Source organism: Sylvia atricapilla, chromosome 25 (assembly GCF_009819655.1).
Source record: "Sylvia atricapilla isolate bSylAtr1 chromosome 25, bSylAtr1.pri, whole genome shotgun sequence".
Lineage (NCBI taxonomy): Eukaryota > Metazoa > Chordata > Aves > Passeriformes > Sylviidae > Sylvia > Sylvia atricapilla.
Window position 1 is genome coordinate 3,182,174 of NC_089164.1, and position 13,845 is coordinate 3,196,018.

General features: G+C 56.4%; 1 protein-coding gene across 1 annotated transcript in view; it reads right to left on the reverse strand.

Moving 5' to 3' along the window:
* Positions 1-1,977: 1,977 nt before the first annotated feature.
* Positions 1,978-13,845, reverse strand: part of GRM4 (glutamate metabotropic receptor 4) — a 34,227-nt gene continuing 22,359 nt past the window's right edge. Inside the window, exons 7-11 of the mRNA XM_066335980.1 lie at positions 10,508-10,708; positions 9,727-9,863; positions 8,342-9,277; positions 3,376-3,622; positions 1,978-2,134 (exon numbers count right to left, since the gene is read on the reverse strand). Coding sequence (XP_066192077.1) covers positions 2,085-2,134; positions 3,376-3,622; positions 8,342-9,277; positions 9,727-9,863; positions 10,508-10,708 — 1,571 coding nt within the window. The 3' untranslated portion in view covers positions 1,978-2,084. The remainder of the gene's footprint in view (positions 2,135-3,375; positions 3,623-8,341; positions 9,278-9,726; positions 9,864-10,507; positions 10,709-13,845) is intronic.

Consider the following 13,845-nt stretch of genomic DNA (forward strand, 5'->3'; position numbering starts at 1 on the left):
CAGAAGCGGCAGCAGACATCAGCTCGGGTTTTCTCAGAGCCCTCTGAACCAGGCAGTGCCTCACATCCGAGCCGACAGTGATGGATGTGCTGGGAACGGAGCAGGTTTTTTTTTTCTCCTGAGAAGCTCTTTTGACAAGTATGATCTTATCAAAGTTTCGAGCTTTTCATTACGCTGCTTTTTTTTTTTTTTTTTTTTTTTTTTTTTTTCTTTCTTGACTCCTGCCTTCAAGCCAGGCTCTGTCCTCTGTGCACAGGCAGGGAGAAGCTGCTTTTCTCTCTGGCACCAATTCCTGGCTGAAAGCTCCCGTGGGGCTCACCCAGGTGCCCCCCACGCCCCCCAGGCGGAGAGCAGAGCTGTGATTAACGCACCAACAGCTCCAGAAATGTGCAAAAATGCAGCGAGGACATCACACAGGCTCAGAGAGGGGGAAACAGCAGCACTTTGGGGTTGGGGGGAACAGGCACAAAGGGACAGGGAGACATCCCAGCACCTCCTCCCCGGGTCACCGCCAGCTCCAGCATTTTTTTGGGCAGCTGAAACAAAGCTTGTCCAGAAGCTGGAGGCACCCAGCACCTCTCTGCCTCCTCTCCCAAAAGAGAATATAAGGTTTGGACCCTCCTCTCCTGATCCAGCAGCCAAAAAATGCAGCCCAAATCCAAGAGGGAAACACTTGGAATGCCCAGGCCAGAGACAGAGAGAGCAGCAGGCAATGCACCAAACTGCCCCAAAAAGGCACAGCCCAGACTTTGGGAACACCCACAACCCTCACACGGGGCTGTGCCATCCCAGGGACAGGCTGCAGCCAGGGAGAGGAGCTCTTCCCACAAGGCAGAGCTGCTTTGGTCAGTCCTTGTTAGCCCAGAATCCTTCAGGTAGGAAAAGCCCTCTGAGCTCCTCCAGTCCACCCCTTAACCCAACAATGCCAAGGCCACCATGTCCCCGAGTGCCACACCCGCAAACTTCTTAAACAAATCCCTCCCGGCGTGGGGACTGAAGGTGCAGAAAGCCCTGGGGACTGTCCTCCCCCCTGCTCCATCCCAGCAGAAAACGAGGAGGAATCAGCCCTTTCCACCCCACAGCTGCCCCAGTGCCCCTCTCCCTGTCCCGGCCCCTCTCACACAGTTTGCAGCTCCCTGGGATCTCCAGGAATGCCTGGAGAGGAAGGACACCGAGCCCTGAGCTCTCCCACAAGGTTTGGCCACCCCAAACCTTCGCTTGGCACCTCCTGAAACCAAGTCACCAAGAGACAGCAAACGCCGAGTGCAAAACCAGGGTCTTTTATTAGAAATCTCCTCGTATAAAAATGATCATGCTCTACACAGTCATCGAATAATTCATAAACATCCAGGCACTGAACTTTGTTTTTTCTTTTTTTTTTTTTTTTTTGTGTTTGTTTTTGTTTTTTTGACTGGTCAGTACATAAAGCAGACATATTTCAATCCATATGGTCATCACATACATTAAGGAACCACCTATAGAAATCAGCACTTTGAACACAGTCTAGGTTTTATTTTATTTTATTTTGCTGTCTGTTTTTTTTTTTTTAATTTTAAATGTAAATTTTAAGTATTTTTTATTTATTTTTCCTTTTTGCAACATATAGAATTTGGTAGGATATGGGGTAGAGAGTGAAGAGGGACGGAGGAAGACAGGAACGAAAGAAAATGGAGGATTAAAAAATAATAATAATAAAAAGAGAAAACAGAAGGTTCTGCACGACCACAAACAATCTCACAAATTCCAGAAAAGGGAAATATGTTGGGGCTCTTTTTTTTTTTTTTTTTTTTTGCCAAAATACAGGGGAAAAAAAAAAAAAAAAGAACCCAAAGACTTGCAGAAGTCCGTCCCCTCTTGCCTGTGCTCCATCCCCGTGCTCCGTGTCCCTCCGTGGGAGCCATGCATCACCACCCTTGGGCGCTGGAAGAGTTTTATAGTGTTTCTTTATGGATGTTTTTTTGCTGCTGTTTGATGGCGTTTTTCCCCAGGAGCTCTGCCCTGGGCCGTGTCCCCCTGGCTGCCACCTCCCTGTCCTCTGTGCCGCTGTCCCTGCCAGGAGCTCGGCTCCTTCCCTGCTCCTGGAGCTAAATGGCGTGGTTGCTGTAGCTGACGTAGGTCTGCTTGGTGGCCAGTGCTGCAAGGAGACACAGAGCTCACGTGGGTCATTAGCAGAGGCCACCTTCCCCTCCTGGCTCCTGTCCTGTCCCCCTGACCGTGCCAGGAGGTGCCAGCAGGGATGTGACAGCGTTTGCTCAGGGATCTGGACAGTGCTGATCCTTCCCTGAGCGCCACAGCGGCTGTGGGTGCTCCTGAAGGACATTTCAGCCCAAAAAGAGCCCCCAGGATGTGTCATGAGCAGTGGGAATGTGGTCTCAGGCTCTCATCCCTCAGCAACCTCCTGGAGACACACCCAGAGGCACTGCACCTTCCCAGAGCTCAGCTTGTGCCAGCCAGCCCAGCCTGGGACAAATCGTGGGGTCCCAGGGGGTTTTGGGGTCCCAGGGGGTTTTGGGGTCCCAGCTGAGTGTCCCACACCCCTGGAAACCACTGCACAGCAACTGGGCACAAAATCAACCACCCTGGTTGTCCCCTCAGCCAGAGGGTGCCACAGGGACACAACCCTGCTGCCACCCCCCAGCATTCCCAGCCCTCAGACGCACCGGGAGAGGAGGCAGCGATGGCTCCAAAGCCACGAAACATCCCAGAGTGGCACTGGGGGGGCACAGCAGAAGCCAGAGAGCAATGAACCCCCCTGCAGCACTCACTGCCCTCGGTGGGGACAACGCTCTGCTGAGCATCCCCACAAAGTCCCCAGGTACCACGGGGGCAGCAGGTACAAGGACACCCTCCAGCCAAGGGCACAGGCTGGCACAGATGGCACAGCCTGGGACACCCTGAGCAGCACAAAGGTGTCCCCACGCAGCCCACAGGGAGGGGACAGCTCGCGGTGCCTGGCTGGCAGTGGAACCTTGCTGCAGGTTTCCAAGTGGTGTTCCCAGATAACAATTAGATAGAGCAGAAGGAATTGGAGCTGACAGAGCTATTTGTTAGCTGCGATGTTTTCGTAGCCGATCTGCCCATATCAAAGCCCCGTGAATTATTTATTCTGTTGTTTATTTAAGGATACGTGACCTGGCAGTGACAGAGTGAAAAATGTCCCCTCGGTGCTGCGCTGACATCCCCCCGTGCTGCTGCTGTGCCTGTCCCCTCCCTGGGCACCACGGGAGCTGCCAGCCCTGCTCACTGCCAGCTCCCCCAGCCCCGTGTGACACACGCTGGGGTCAGGGATGTGCACATGGAGCTCAGCTCTCCCCATTCCCGGTTTTTATGTCCCCCAGAGGATCCCGCCGTCACCCGCAGTGAGAGCCACCTCACCTTGCGTTTCCAGGTTTTCACAGAGCTCCGACTTGGCCTCCCCGTTGGGGCGGAACCCTCCCTTCTGGGAGAACTTGTTGGACATGGTGGCCGCTGTCACCACCGCCTTGAGGCTCCGCTTGCGCTTGGGGACGTTCTGCTCCGGGTGGAAGAGGATGATGTACACCTTGGGCATGTAGAGCATGCCCAGGGACACCGAGGCACTCAGACTCACCGAGATGGTGAGCGTCGTGGTCTGGATGTACATCTGCAAGACACAAGGCCACCAGCTGAGACCAGCCCCGAGCCCCTGTGGGCTCCAAAAGGGAAAGGAGGAAACGGGGAAACGAGGGAAAGTTGGGGTTAAATGAATGGAGAGAGGAGGCAGCGCTGGAATGTTGGTGGTGCTGGGGTGAGGTTTGAAGCTCCACCAGCCTCAGGTGGAGGAGCTGCAAGGCTGGTGCAGGGCACAGCAAGGGCTCCAGACCCCAGGGCACACCCCACTGCCCTTCTCCCTTCAACAGGTAATTCCCATTCCCCAGCTGACTCCTGGCCTCTTGTCATGTAAGTCACATATTACACACCGACGCTGCCTTTTTGCAGTCAAAACTAATTTCACGCTCACTGTCCAGGACTAACAGTGACAGATGTTTTGCAAAATGAAAGCCCATTAATCTGACTGTAGAATAATCCATTTTTCTATGGAGAGCAGTTGGCAGCCTCCTCTCAAGCCGGAGCATCTGAAGCAGGTGGCAACTGGAAGAAGAGACCCCCCTCCCTTCGCCCATCCCACCTCTCGGGGAGACCAGGAGGGCCAGTCCCTGCTCCGTGGGCATCCCTGCTCTGCCAGCATCTGCCTCCTTCCTCTGCAGCACCTCCTTCTCCACCAGGCAGGTCTGAGGCTCTGGGGATGAGCAGGGCAGGGGCTCTGGGTCTCCAGATGCCTTTGCACACATCTGTGTGTCCAGGTCACCAACAAGGCTTTAGAAGGAGCCTTAAAGCAGCTCCTGAGCTTCACCTGTCCCTCAATGCCCAGGGAGGCCCCTGCAGGTGTTTCACAGGTGGGATTTCATGCCCTGTGGAGGTGCAGCACCTGGAGGAGCCAGGGAAGCCTTGGGGGCTGCAGCAGGGGTCCCCGTGTCCCCAGGGGCACACATTTCACCTGAGGGTTTCTGAAGTTAAAAAGGTTGATGGAGAGCACAGGCTGAGGCAGAGGCTCTGCACAGCTCCCAGGAGTGAGAGCTGGTGGGACACAGCTGCTCCAGGACCCACAGGTCCCACTTGTGACCCTGCAAACCCAAGCAGCACCTGCCCCAGAGCGTTCAGACTCAGCCCCCGAGGGAAAATGCCACCAAGCTTGTTCTGAGTCAACTGAAAAGCTTTGGTTTGTCCCCAGAATAAAACCTCCTACTGTCACACGCGCCAGTTTGTTTGTTCCACCTTCTCTCTCCAGGCAGTTTTTGGAAATAAAAATGTCATTTCATCAAGCAAAGTCAAAACACATCTCTGTGCCAGAATATGTGCGCTTTTTTATTTCTTCCTTTTTCTTTTTTTTCCACTCCAACTCTCCAGACTCTGCCATGGGTGTCCTGCACTGGCCAGGAATGGGGGAAACTCTGAGACCCCCAACTCCAGGCACCCCAAGCCCTGCCTGGGAAGCAGCACAGCGCGACCCTGGTGGGGTACGGCCGAGCTCAGCACCCCTCATCTCCCTGGCTCCCTTCCCTTGCCAATCCAGCAATTTCCATATTTTGTGCCTCTACAGAGTCCCCCCTCCCTGTGCCTTGGGGCTCGGGGGCGTTTCAGCGAGGAGGGAGAGCACAGCTGAGCTGAGCTGAGCTCACACATCTCCTTCCTGCTCCCCCATCACTCCTGGGCCAGTTCTCCCAGTGCTGCCGGGGTCTCCCCCGTGCTGAGACCCTGCTGGCAGCAACCCCAGCTCCCCAGCCCACTCTCTGTCTCCTGCAGCACTTTTGGGGTCTCACAGGGCCACTGTGGCAACCTTTCCCCCCGTGATGCGTTTGCAGGAAGTGTTTTCCTGCCCACTCCAGCCTCCACAGCCGTGTCTCACCGCAGCAAACCCCTCACCAGCTCAGACAGGAATATTTTTAGCCTGGAGCCTCCGCACAGCCGCGGAGCTCTGCTCAGTTAACCTTTTGCCACTGTAAAAAAATGACCATTTCTCACAGTTTCACTTCCTACTCTCTTAATTGGCTTCCAGCCCAGGACCCCGCTTTGCCCCTCCGTTAACAGTGCTGCAGCTTCCCCCGGAGCTCGGGGAGGTGTGAGCTGTGCTTATTGAGGAAGTTCCAGCTCCTGCTGCCTCGTGGGCTGGATCAAAGAGCACAGCCAGCCCTGGCTCGGGGCGATGATGCTGAGGGAGAGCAGAAACCCGAAATAACCCCGCACCAGCCCCCAAACCCAGCTCTGTGCTCAGCTTTGCCCAGGGCTGGGGGAGCAGCTCAGGCTTGAGGTTTGTGCCTGTCCCACAGCGAATCTCTGCACTTAGGGGAAGCTGCCCCCACTCTAAATCCACGCCTGGCCCTGCTACAAGGGGTTTTGCACCGTGCTGGGTGCTCTGGGGAAGTGCAGACCTGCTCGGTGCTCCTCCAGCACTCCCAACACCACTGGACAGTCCCTCTCATTCCTTCCCTCTCCCTCTTTTCCCTGGCTGAAAGCGAATATGATAAACAGGGAAGCAGACAACGACTCCACTGTCAGACAATGTCTCCACTGTGCTCAGCTTTGCCCCGGGCTGAGCCCATCCTGCCCGAGGGAGCAGCCCAGGCTTAAAGCACAGCCCAGGTCCGTGCCTGTCCCACAGCGAATCTCTGAACTTAGGGGAAGCTGCCCCCACTCTAAATCCACACCTGGCCTTGCTACAAGGGGTTTTGCCCAGTGGTGGGTGCTGGGACTGGGCAAACCTGCTCAGTTCCCCTCCAGCACTCCAAACACCACTGGACAGTCCTTATTCCTTCCCTCTCCCTCTTTTCCCTGACTAAAAGCTGGCATGATAAACAGGGAAGCAGACAATGACTCCACTGTTCCGCTGCCACCTTATCAGTGCAGGAAATTGTCTCTTTCTTTAGATGCTCTGTTATTGCTATTTCTGTAATCCGCCGGGATCGGCGGGGATAAGAGGTTCTTTTCAGAAAAGGCTTGGGGGACTTGTTACAATAATATGCCACCTCCATGCAAAGTTGTGGGCACGAGGTAAAGCAAATTAAAGTAAAAACGGGGATTTATCATCCAACTCCTCCAGCCCACGAGGCAGCCTTGGCTGCTGCCCTGCAGTCTCAGCTGGGGTCAGGGCAGAAGGGCCAAGGGTGCAAATTTGCCCTGGGGCTTCCTCAGGACTTCAGCCATGAGAGAACAGCCCAGACAATGTTCCCAGATTTTCTTATCCAAGGATCCAGACACTCCCAAGAGGCTCTCAGTCCCAGCAGCAGTGGGGTGAAGGTGATGGGATCCCTCCTCACAGTGAGCTGGGGGTGCCCCATGGAGCATCCCCAGAGCACCACGTGGGTGATGCCAATGCCAGTGTCCCCAGCTGTCACCCCAAGGACAGGCTCAGAGCCACATCCTCTGTCCAGGCTGTGCAACAGCTCCTTTTCGACCTTTTTCTCCCCAAAAAGTGCAAACCAACAGCTAAAGAACTGAGGGAACCCTGATCATCTGCTCCTTCCAACCTAATTTGAGCACATCCATCATCCCTCAGCTGTGGCCCAGGGTCACTCAGAGCCCACTCCCACACCCTGGGGACACTCAGAGCCCATTCCCACATCGGGAGAGCACAAATCCAAGCTGGAATCCCAAAGCCCCTCCAGGGTTGGCTCAGCAGGCTCGAGGCAGGGCTGGGCTGTGAGACAGAGCTCCTCGTCCGAGGGGAGTTGGGAACATCACTTTTTCCGCCTCTAATCAGCTTGTTAGCAGCCTAATAACAGAGCAGGCCTGTGCATTACAACCCCCAACGAGAGGCACAGCCTATTGTGGAGCTGCCGCCTGACAGGCAGCGTTCAGCAGCCCTAAATTATCCCGTGACAAGCTGCAGTGAAGAGGTGAGCAACCTTGCGCATAATCTACAATCATTATCATTTCCATCTTTATTACCCACAGTATGCCAAGCACATTAAGGAGGCTTTCAGGGAGCTTTTGTTTTGCAATAATTTCTTAAAAAACCTGCTTTCTTGTTAGTATCTCCCCTGCCATCTCATCAAAATGGAAATGCTGCAAAAGGCTCCATTTATTTCCTTTAATTCTCCTTCACACTTCCAGCCAGAGAAGGCCTGGTGGGACTTTTTGGTTGAGCCAAGGTCAGAGGTGGCTGGGCAGACTCAGCCTCCTCGAGGGATGGGCGCTCTGAGAAGAGATGCTCCAGGACACGACAAACTCAGGTGTCCACAGCAAAACTCCCTCAGAAAACCTTTGCAACAGGTGTGTCCTAAAGCCACGGCATCAGCAGCATGGGGACACATGACCCAAAGAGGGATCCGGGTGCTGGGACACCCCAGGGATTTCCAGGGAACAGCAGCTCCAAGGTTTGTTCATCAGAGCAGCGCTGGGCTGGCAGGCAGGAGCTGTTTGCGTTTGACAGAAACGTGATGATTCCTGTTTTGGCTGGCAGGCAAAGGGATTTGGGTCTCATTCATGAGATTTTTATTCTTTGTTCTTAATCCCTCGCACTTGAGCACGGAGCCTCATCCAGGATGGCCTCGGTCCCATGGGAACTCAGCACTGGAACAGGGTCCCTGTCCCTGCAGAAATCGTGTCCATGACACCGAGGACCTGTCCTGGGGGCTCATCCTCCCCCAGCCCACACAGCAGCAGCCTGCGCCCATCCACGAGGGGCAGTGGGGACAACAGAGCAGGGAACACTTCCCACCCCGATTCCCAAGCCACGGGGAAGGACACTTCCTGCTCGAGACACCACAGCCTCTCCCAGCCCTGCACACCAGCCACCAACCAGGCCTCTCCCCTCCTCCCTTACCTTTTCCGCCGACTGCGACGTCCCAAAAAATATCGGGATGAAGGCTAACCACACAATGCAAGTCGTGTACATGGTGAACCCAATGGGTTTGGCTTCGTTAAAGGTCTCGGGGACCCCGCGGGTCTTAATGGCGTACACAGTGCAGGTGACCATGAGGAGCATGCTGTACCCGAGCAAACAGATGAGGGACAGGTCCGAAATGTCACATTTGAGGATGCCCCGGGCAAAGTGGGGGTTTGTAGTCCGCTGGTCCTCGTAGTCAATGACGGAGTGGGACGGGTCCACGATGAACCAGATGCAGACGCCGACGAGCTGCAGGGAGATGAGGCTGAAGGTGATGACCAGCTGCGAGGCGGGGCTGATGAAGCGCGGGGCGCTCACCGACTTCTTGCCCTGCTCGAAGATGCGGTAGATGCGGTTGGTCTTGGTGAGCAGCGCGGCGTAGCTGATGCTCATGCCCAGCCCCAGGAAGATGCGCCGCAGGGAGCAGGTGCTCAGGTCGGGCTCAGCGATCATCAGGAAGGTGGTGGCGTAGCAGAGGAAGATGCCCGTGAGCAGGACGTAGCTGAGCTCCCGCCCCGACGCCTTGACGATGGGCGTGTCGTTGTAGCGCACGAAGGTGATCACCACGAACAGGGTGGCGATGATGCCCACGATGGCGATGAACACGGGCACCACGGCCCAGGGAGAGCTCCACTCCAGCTTGATGATGGGGATGGGCGTGCAGCTGGTGTGGTTCTCGTTGGGCCGCTCGTTGAAGTGGCAGCGCTTGCAGTGGAACTCGTCCAGCTGGTACTGGTAGCCGTCGCAGCGCTCGCAGTGCCAGCAGCAGGGGATGCCCTTCACCAGCTTCTTCCTCTCGCCCGGCTTGCAGGGCAGGCTGCAGATGGAGCTGGGCTGCTGGCTGCCGCCCCCCGGCCACAGCATGTTCTCCACCTGCGGGGCAGACGGCACCAGCCGTGCTGAGGGCACAGCGGGGACCTGCCCGGCACACCTGGGCACAGGGGATGCCCTGACCTGGATCTGGACCCTCAGCCCATCAGCACGTCCCACAGAGGGTCCCAGCCCAACCTGGCACGGGGACAGGGAGGTGGCGAAACTCTCCATTGGTGTTTTGGGAAGATTCAACCCCAGGAACCCAAAATGAAGCCCCTCCTTCCCTGAGGAAACCCCGTCTGCTCCGGTCTGGTTTCTGTCTCCTGTCCCACACCCAGAGTCCCTAGAGCGTGGAAAACACTCTCCCTAGGTCCCAAAGCACAAGTGTGCACCTGGGGGACACCTCCCTCTCTGTGCCCACCAACTCTGGCTTTGCACCCAGGGGCTCCCAGTCTCTGCGTGGGGAGAAGAGAAACCTGCAGGACCCTCCCCTTGGGCCACGCCCTTACCTTGAGGTGCAGGTGGTCTGTCCACTGCCCGATGACTTTGTACTCAGGGGTGGAGTTCCTGATCTGGTACTGGTAGATGTCGTAACGCCCTGGAGCATCTCCGTTCTCATTGAATGTCACAGGAGTCCCAGCAATGCCTGCAGGAAAGGGGGGGGCTCAGCACCCACAGCACCCACAGCACACCCCACCTGGCGGGGCCCAAGGGGGCTCTGGCTGGATGCTCCCCCCTCACTGCTTCTTTTAAGCAGCTTTAGAAGTTAAATCAAGTGAATTCTGGAGATAAACACTAATGAAAGGAAGGAAGAGAGGAATCAAGCGAGAGGGGAAAATAAATAAAAGAGACACTGTGGAGGAGATCAGAGGGTGGAGATAAATAGAAATAATAAGGAGACCAGACAGAAAATGTTTATTAAGGAGACGGGGCAGAGGAGAAGATGCACTTCCAGAGAAGATCTGAGACAGACAAGGGCAGAGCAGCAGGAGGCAGTGGGACCTCTGCCAGCTGGGAGGGAGGAGGCAGGGGGAGAGGGTGGGCAGGACAGCAGGTGAGGGCAGGGTGAGGGCAGGATGGCAGGTGAGGGCAGGGCAGCAGGTGAGGGCAGGGTGAGGGCAGGATTGCTGCCAGATTTACACTCCAAAGGCTCTCAGGAGATGTGGAGCTGATCTGCTGCCCTTCCTCCATGCCCCATTCACAGTGCAGCCAGATGGTACCACAGCTAAACTGGGGACAACCAGAGACCCCCGGGGCCGCTCCTCCCACCGCCCCAGGGCCACGGCACACCTGAGAAGTTGACACTGCGGATGTACTTGAGCAGCTCCACGCCGTCCACGGGGTCCATGCGGGGACACAGCCCCACCTTGCCGGGGCACAGGTTCTTGTGCATGTTGTGCAGGGCGTGTCCCATGGCGTAGACGGCGTCGATGACGAACTGCACCTTCCCCTCCTGCTCGTACGAGGAGTCCTGGCCGATCCTCTCCCGGTCTGCGGGGACAGGGGAAGGGGGTTCCACCTCCTGTGCCCCAGACATCCCCCCCAGGAGGTGTCTGCTGTACCCAAGCCCTTGCAAATGAGCCCACCCTGGACTGGAGCGGCTGGAAATTCCAACCCCATTCCCAAACCTGCACACCCAGGGCACAGGCAGCTAAGGAAGATTCCCTGGGGGATACCCAGACAACCTCCCTGTCCCGTGGTTCTGAAAATGCGGGTGCTGGCACCCTGTTCCTCAGCTGTGACAAACATCCCACCCTCACCGCTGTGTGTTTCACCCCTCCTTCATCTCCCAGGAGTTTCCACCAGTGGTGTTAAGGACAACCCAGGCAGCATCCATCACTGCCCTCCTGTCCCCCTTCTCACTCCCAAAGCCTCCTGTCACCCCACTCCCCTCGTCACCCCCCCGCCACCCCCCTGCCTTGCTGACCCCACAGCCTCTGCAGCTGGCAGGATCCTGCAAGGATCTGGCAATTATCAGTGACAGCTGTCTTCCCCCGGTCATAACCGCCCTTAATGGGACCACAAACATGTTAATCACTTAGCAGAAGACACCGATTAACGCAGCATTCTGTTAATTACAGCCAAGAGAGCGTCTCCCAAGGGGCACAGCGGCTATGGAGAGCCCCGGCCTCTGCCCCTCCATCCCTGCCCCGAGGCATGGCCGGGCATCCCGCCAGCCTCCAGCGGGAAGGAGGGTTTGTCAGGGAGCCGAGGGCACCACCTCCCTCCTCTGGAGAGGCGGCACATCCTAGAAAGCCACGCCAGGGTGCCCAGAGTCAACTCCATCTCCACCACACAAGGACGCACCCCGGTGAGAGGTGGGATTCACGGGGACCGCAGGGCACCGAGCACCAGGTGCTGATCCCTTCCTTCCCTGCTGTGGGGGAGCGGGATGGAGCTACAGTGAGAGGGGACAGCCCCGTGAGCCGTGCTGGAGGTCCCTGTGCCAGGACCTGTGCCACTGACATGACACCAAAGCGAATTGATAACGAACTGACCGACAGGAAAAGATGATATCGGGGAGGTGAATTCATAGCCCATCCTTCAAAGTTATAAAAACGCTTTTGGAATGTGGAGATTACTCATGCAAAGCCCGGCAGGTGATCCCTCCTTCCACATTATTGACAGGAGCCATTAATCTTCTCCCTCAACTTCAGGCCCTTCCCCATATTCATCTCCAAAGGCGCAGACAGGCCACTCTGTCTTGTCAAGATAATTACCCATTAAAAGAGGAGCTGTAATAGACTGTCCAGGGGAGCTGAGCCCATGGGGATGTCACAGCCCTGCCACCATGCACAGCACTGTCCTGTCCAGGGGACACGCAGGACCCAGGGCTGGTCCCTTACAGCTGCTCAGCTTCCCTCAGCCACCTCAATCCCGCACGCATCCCAAAATCCAACCCGCCGCAACAGCACAGGCTGTGGGGGCTGGATTTTCATCCCTGTGCCAAGGCTAAGCAGGGCAGATAAGGAGACATCCCTGGGGCTGTCCCTCTGTCTGTCAGCACCTTGCCCCAGGCCCCAGCTGCTTTTTTCCAGACGGGAATTAGGCCGGTGCACAGAGGGGCAACGTGGAGCAGACAGCCGAGGCTTGTTCCCAACCTGGAGACAATAAATCTCTGCCAAGCTCCAATAGATGAGGGCCACAGAAGGGAGGTGACCTGCTGATTATAATAGCAGGGTCGTGCGTCGTTTTGCAGGGCTGGTAATTAATTTTCAAGAGCGTGACGAGGCTCAGCAGCCCCCTCGGAGGAGGGACGCGGCTCTTCCCCAGCGGCGGATGAGACGGGATTAGAATCAATTCCCAGCACACCACTGGTCCTGGCTTTTGGCACGAATTAATCAAAATTGCTCCCAGCGCATCTGTGGGGAGCTGGGGATGGAGAGCAGCCAGCTCTAAATCTTGTGGGTGCTGGTGGCAGCACCCCTTGCTGTGTTTTTGGGCTGGGTGAGCCCATCCTGGAGCAGGAACAGCCCCTCCATTGGGATGCTCGTGGCAAACATCTGATGGGTGCTAGGGCTGGTCTGAGGGGTAACACAGGCAGCTGCCATCAGGAATTCCATCAGCTCAGCCCTCACCTTCCTCCCACCCAGGAACGGGAGCTCTCTGGTTCAGGGTGGGATCCTTCAGTTTGGTTTTTGGGGTGGAATAAACAAGGTGAACTGGCATTTCTTGGGCTTGTTGGGCTCTACCCAAACCTGAGGAAAAGAGCTCCAAACTGGGTATTTACATCAGCCCTGCAAGGCAGGAGCTCGTGGATCTGCAGGGGCAGGTGATTTGCTTCACCAGGCGTTAGTTCCCTGCTCTATCTCTCAAGCAATCACTCGGGAGATGGTTTATTTGCTGACAAATTCCCATGATTTAAAGACAGCTCCTAGGACATTTGCCACGCCGTAGTTTCAGCTGCTTCTGCTGACACCTTGGGCCTGAAATATCACCTGTTTAAAAGCTACATCACGGTGGAGATGAGGAGATCAGCGCTCGCAGGGCCTGCTCATGCATCTCCCGGTGCCGAGGGTTCCGTGATGCTCTGGGGAAGGACGAGGAGCTCTTGGCTACCCAAGGCCATGGCCACAGGTCAGTTCCCTGGTGTGCCCTTGCTGCTTGCCCAGCTCCCACCCACCCAGATCACCAGCTGAACCCTTAGGGAATGCCTGCGAGGACAGGGATGTGGAAGGACTACCCAGATCACCAGCTGAACCTTTGGGGAATGCCTGCAAGGACACGGATGTGGAAGCACCATCCCACTCCTCCTCAGTGGTGAAAGGAGGGGGGAAAAACAAAACCTTCACAGTCCAACTTCTCAGGCACAGCCAGGTCCCTCTGTCTGACGGCACACGATGGCTTCAAAAGACGTCCCTCCCAAGGGGACGAAGGGACACGCCAATGTCCCCAAGTCCTGCCACGTCGCAGCTCGCGAGCCACGGCGCCGTCATCTGTCTTCAGCCGGTGCCAGGCAGGCAGTAAATCTCTCCCATCTCTCAGTAAACATGTCGCCTCCCCGAGCCTCCAACCATCACCTGACAGCAGCGCTGTCAGCAAGACAGATCCCTGGCTGCCTTGTTTACTGCACTCGTCCCTAAAGCCTCTTTTGGCTGGAAATGACTCAAAATGCGCAGCGGGGCTTG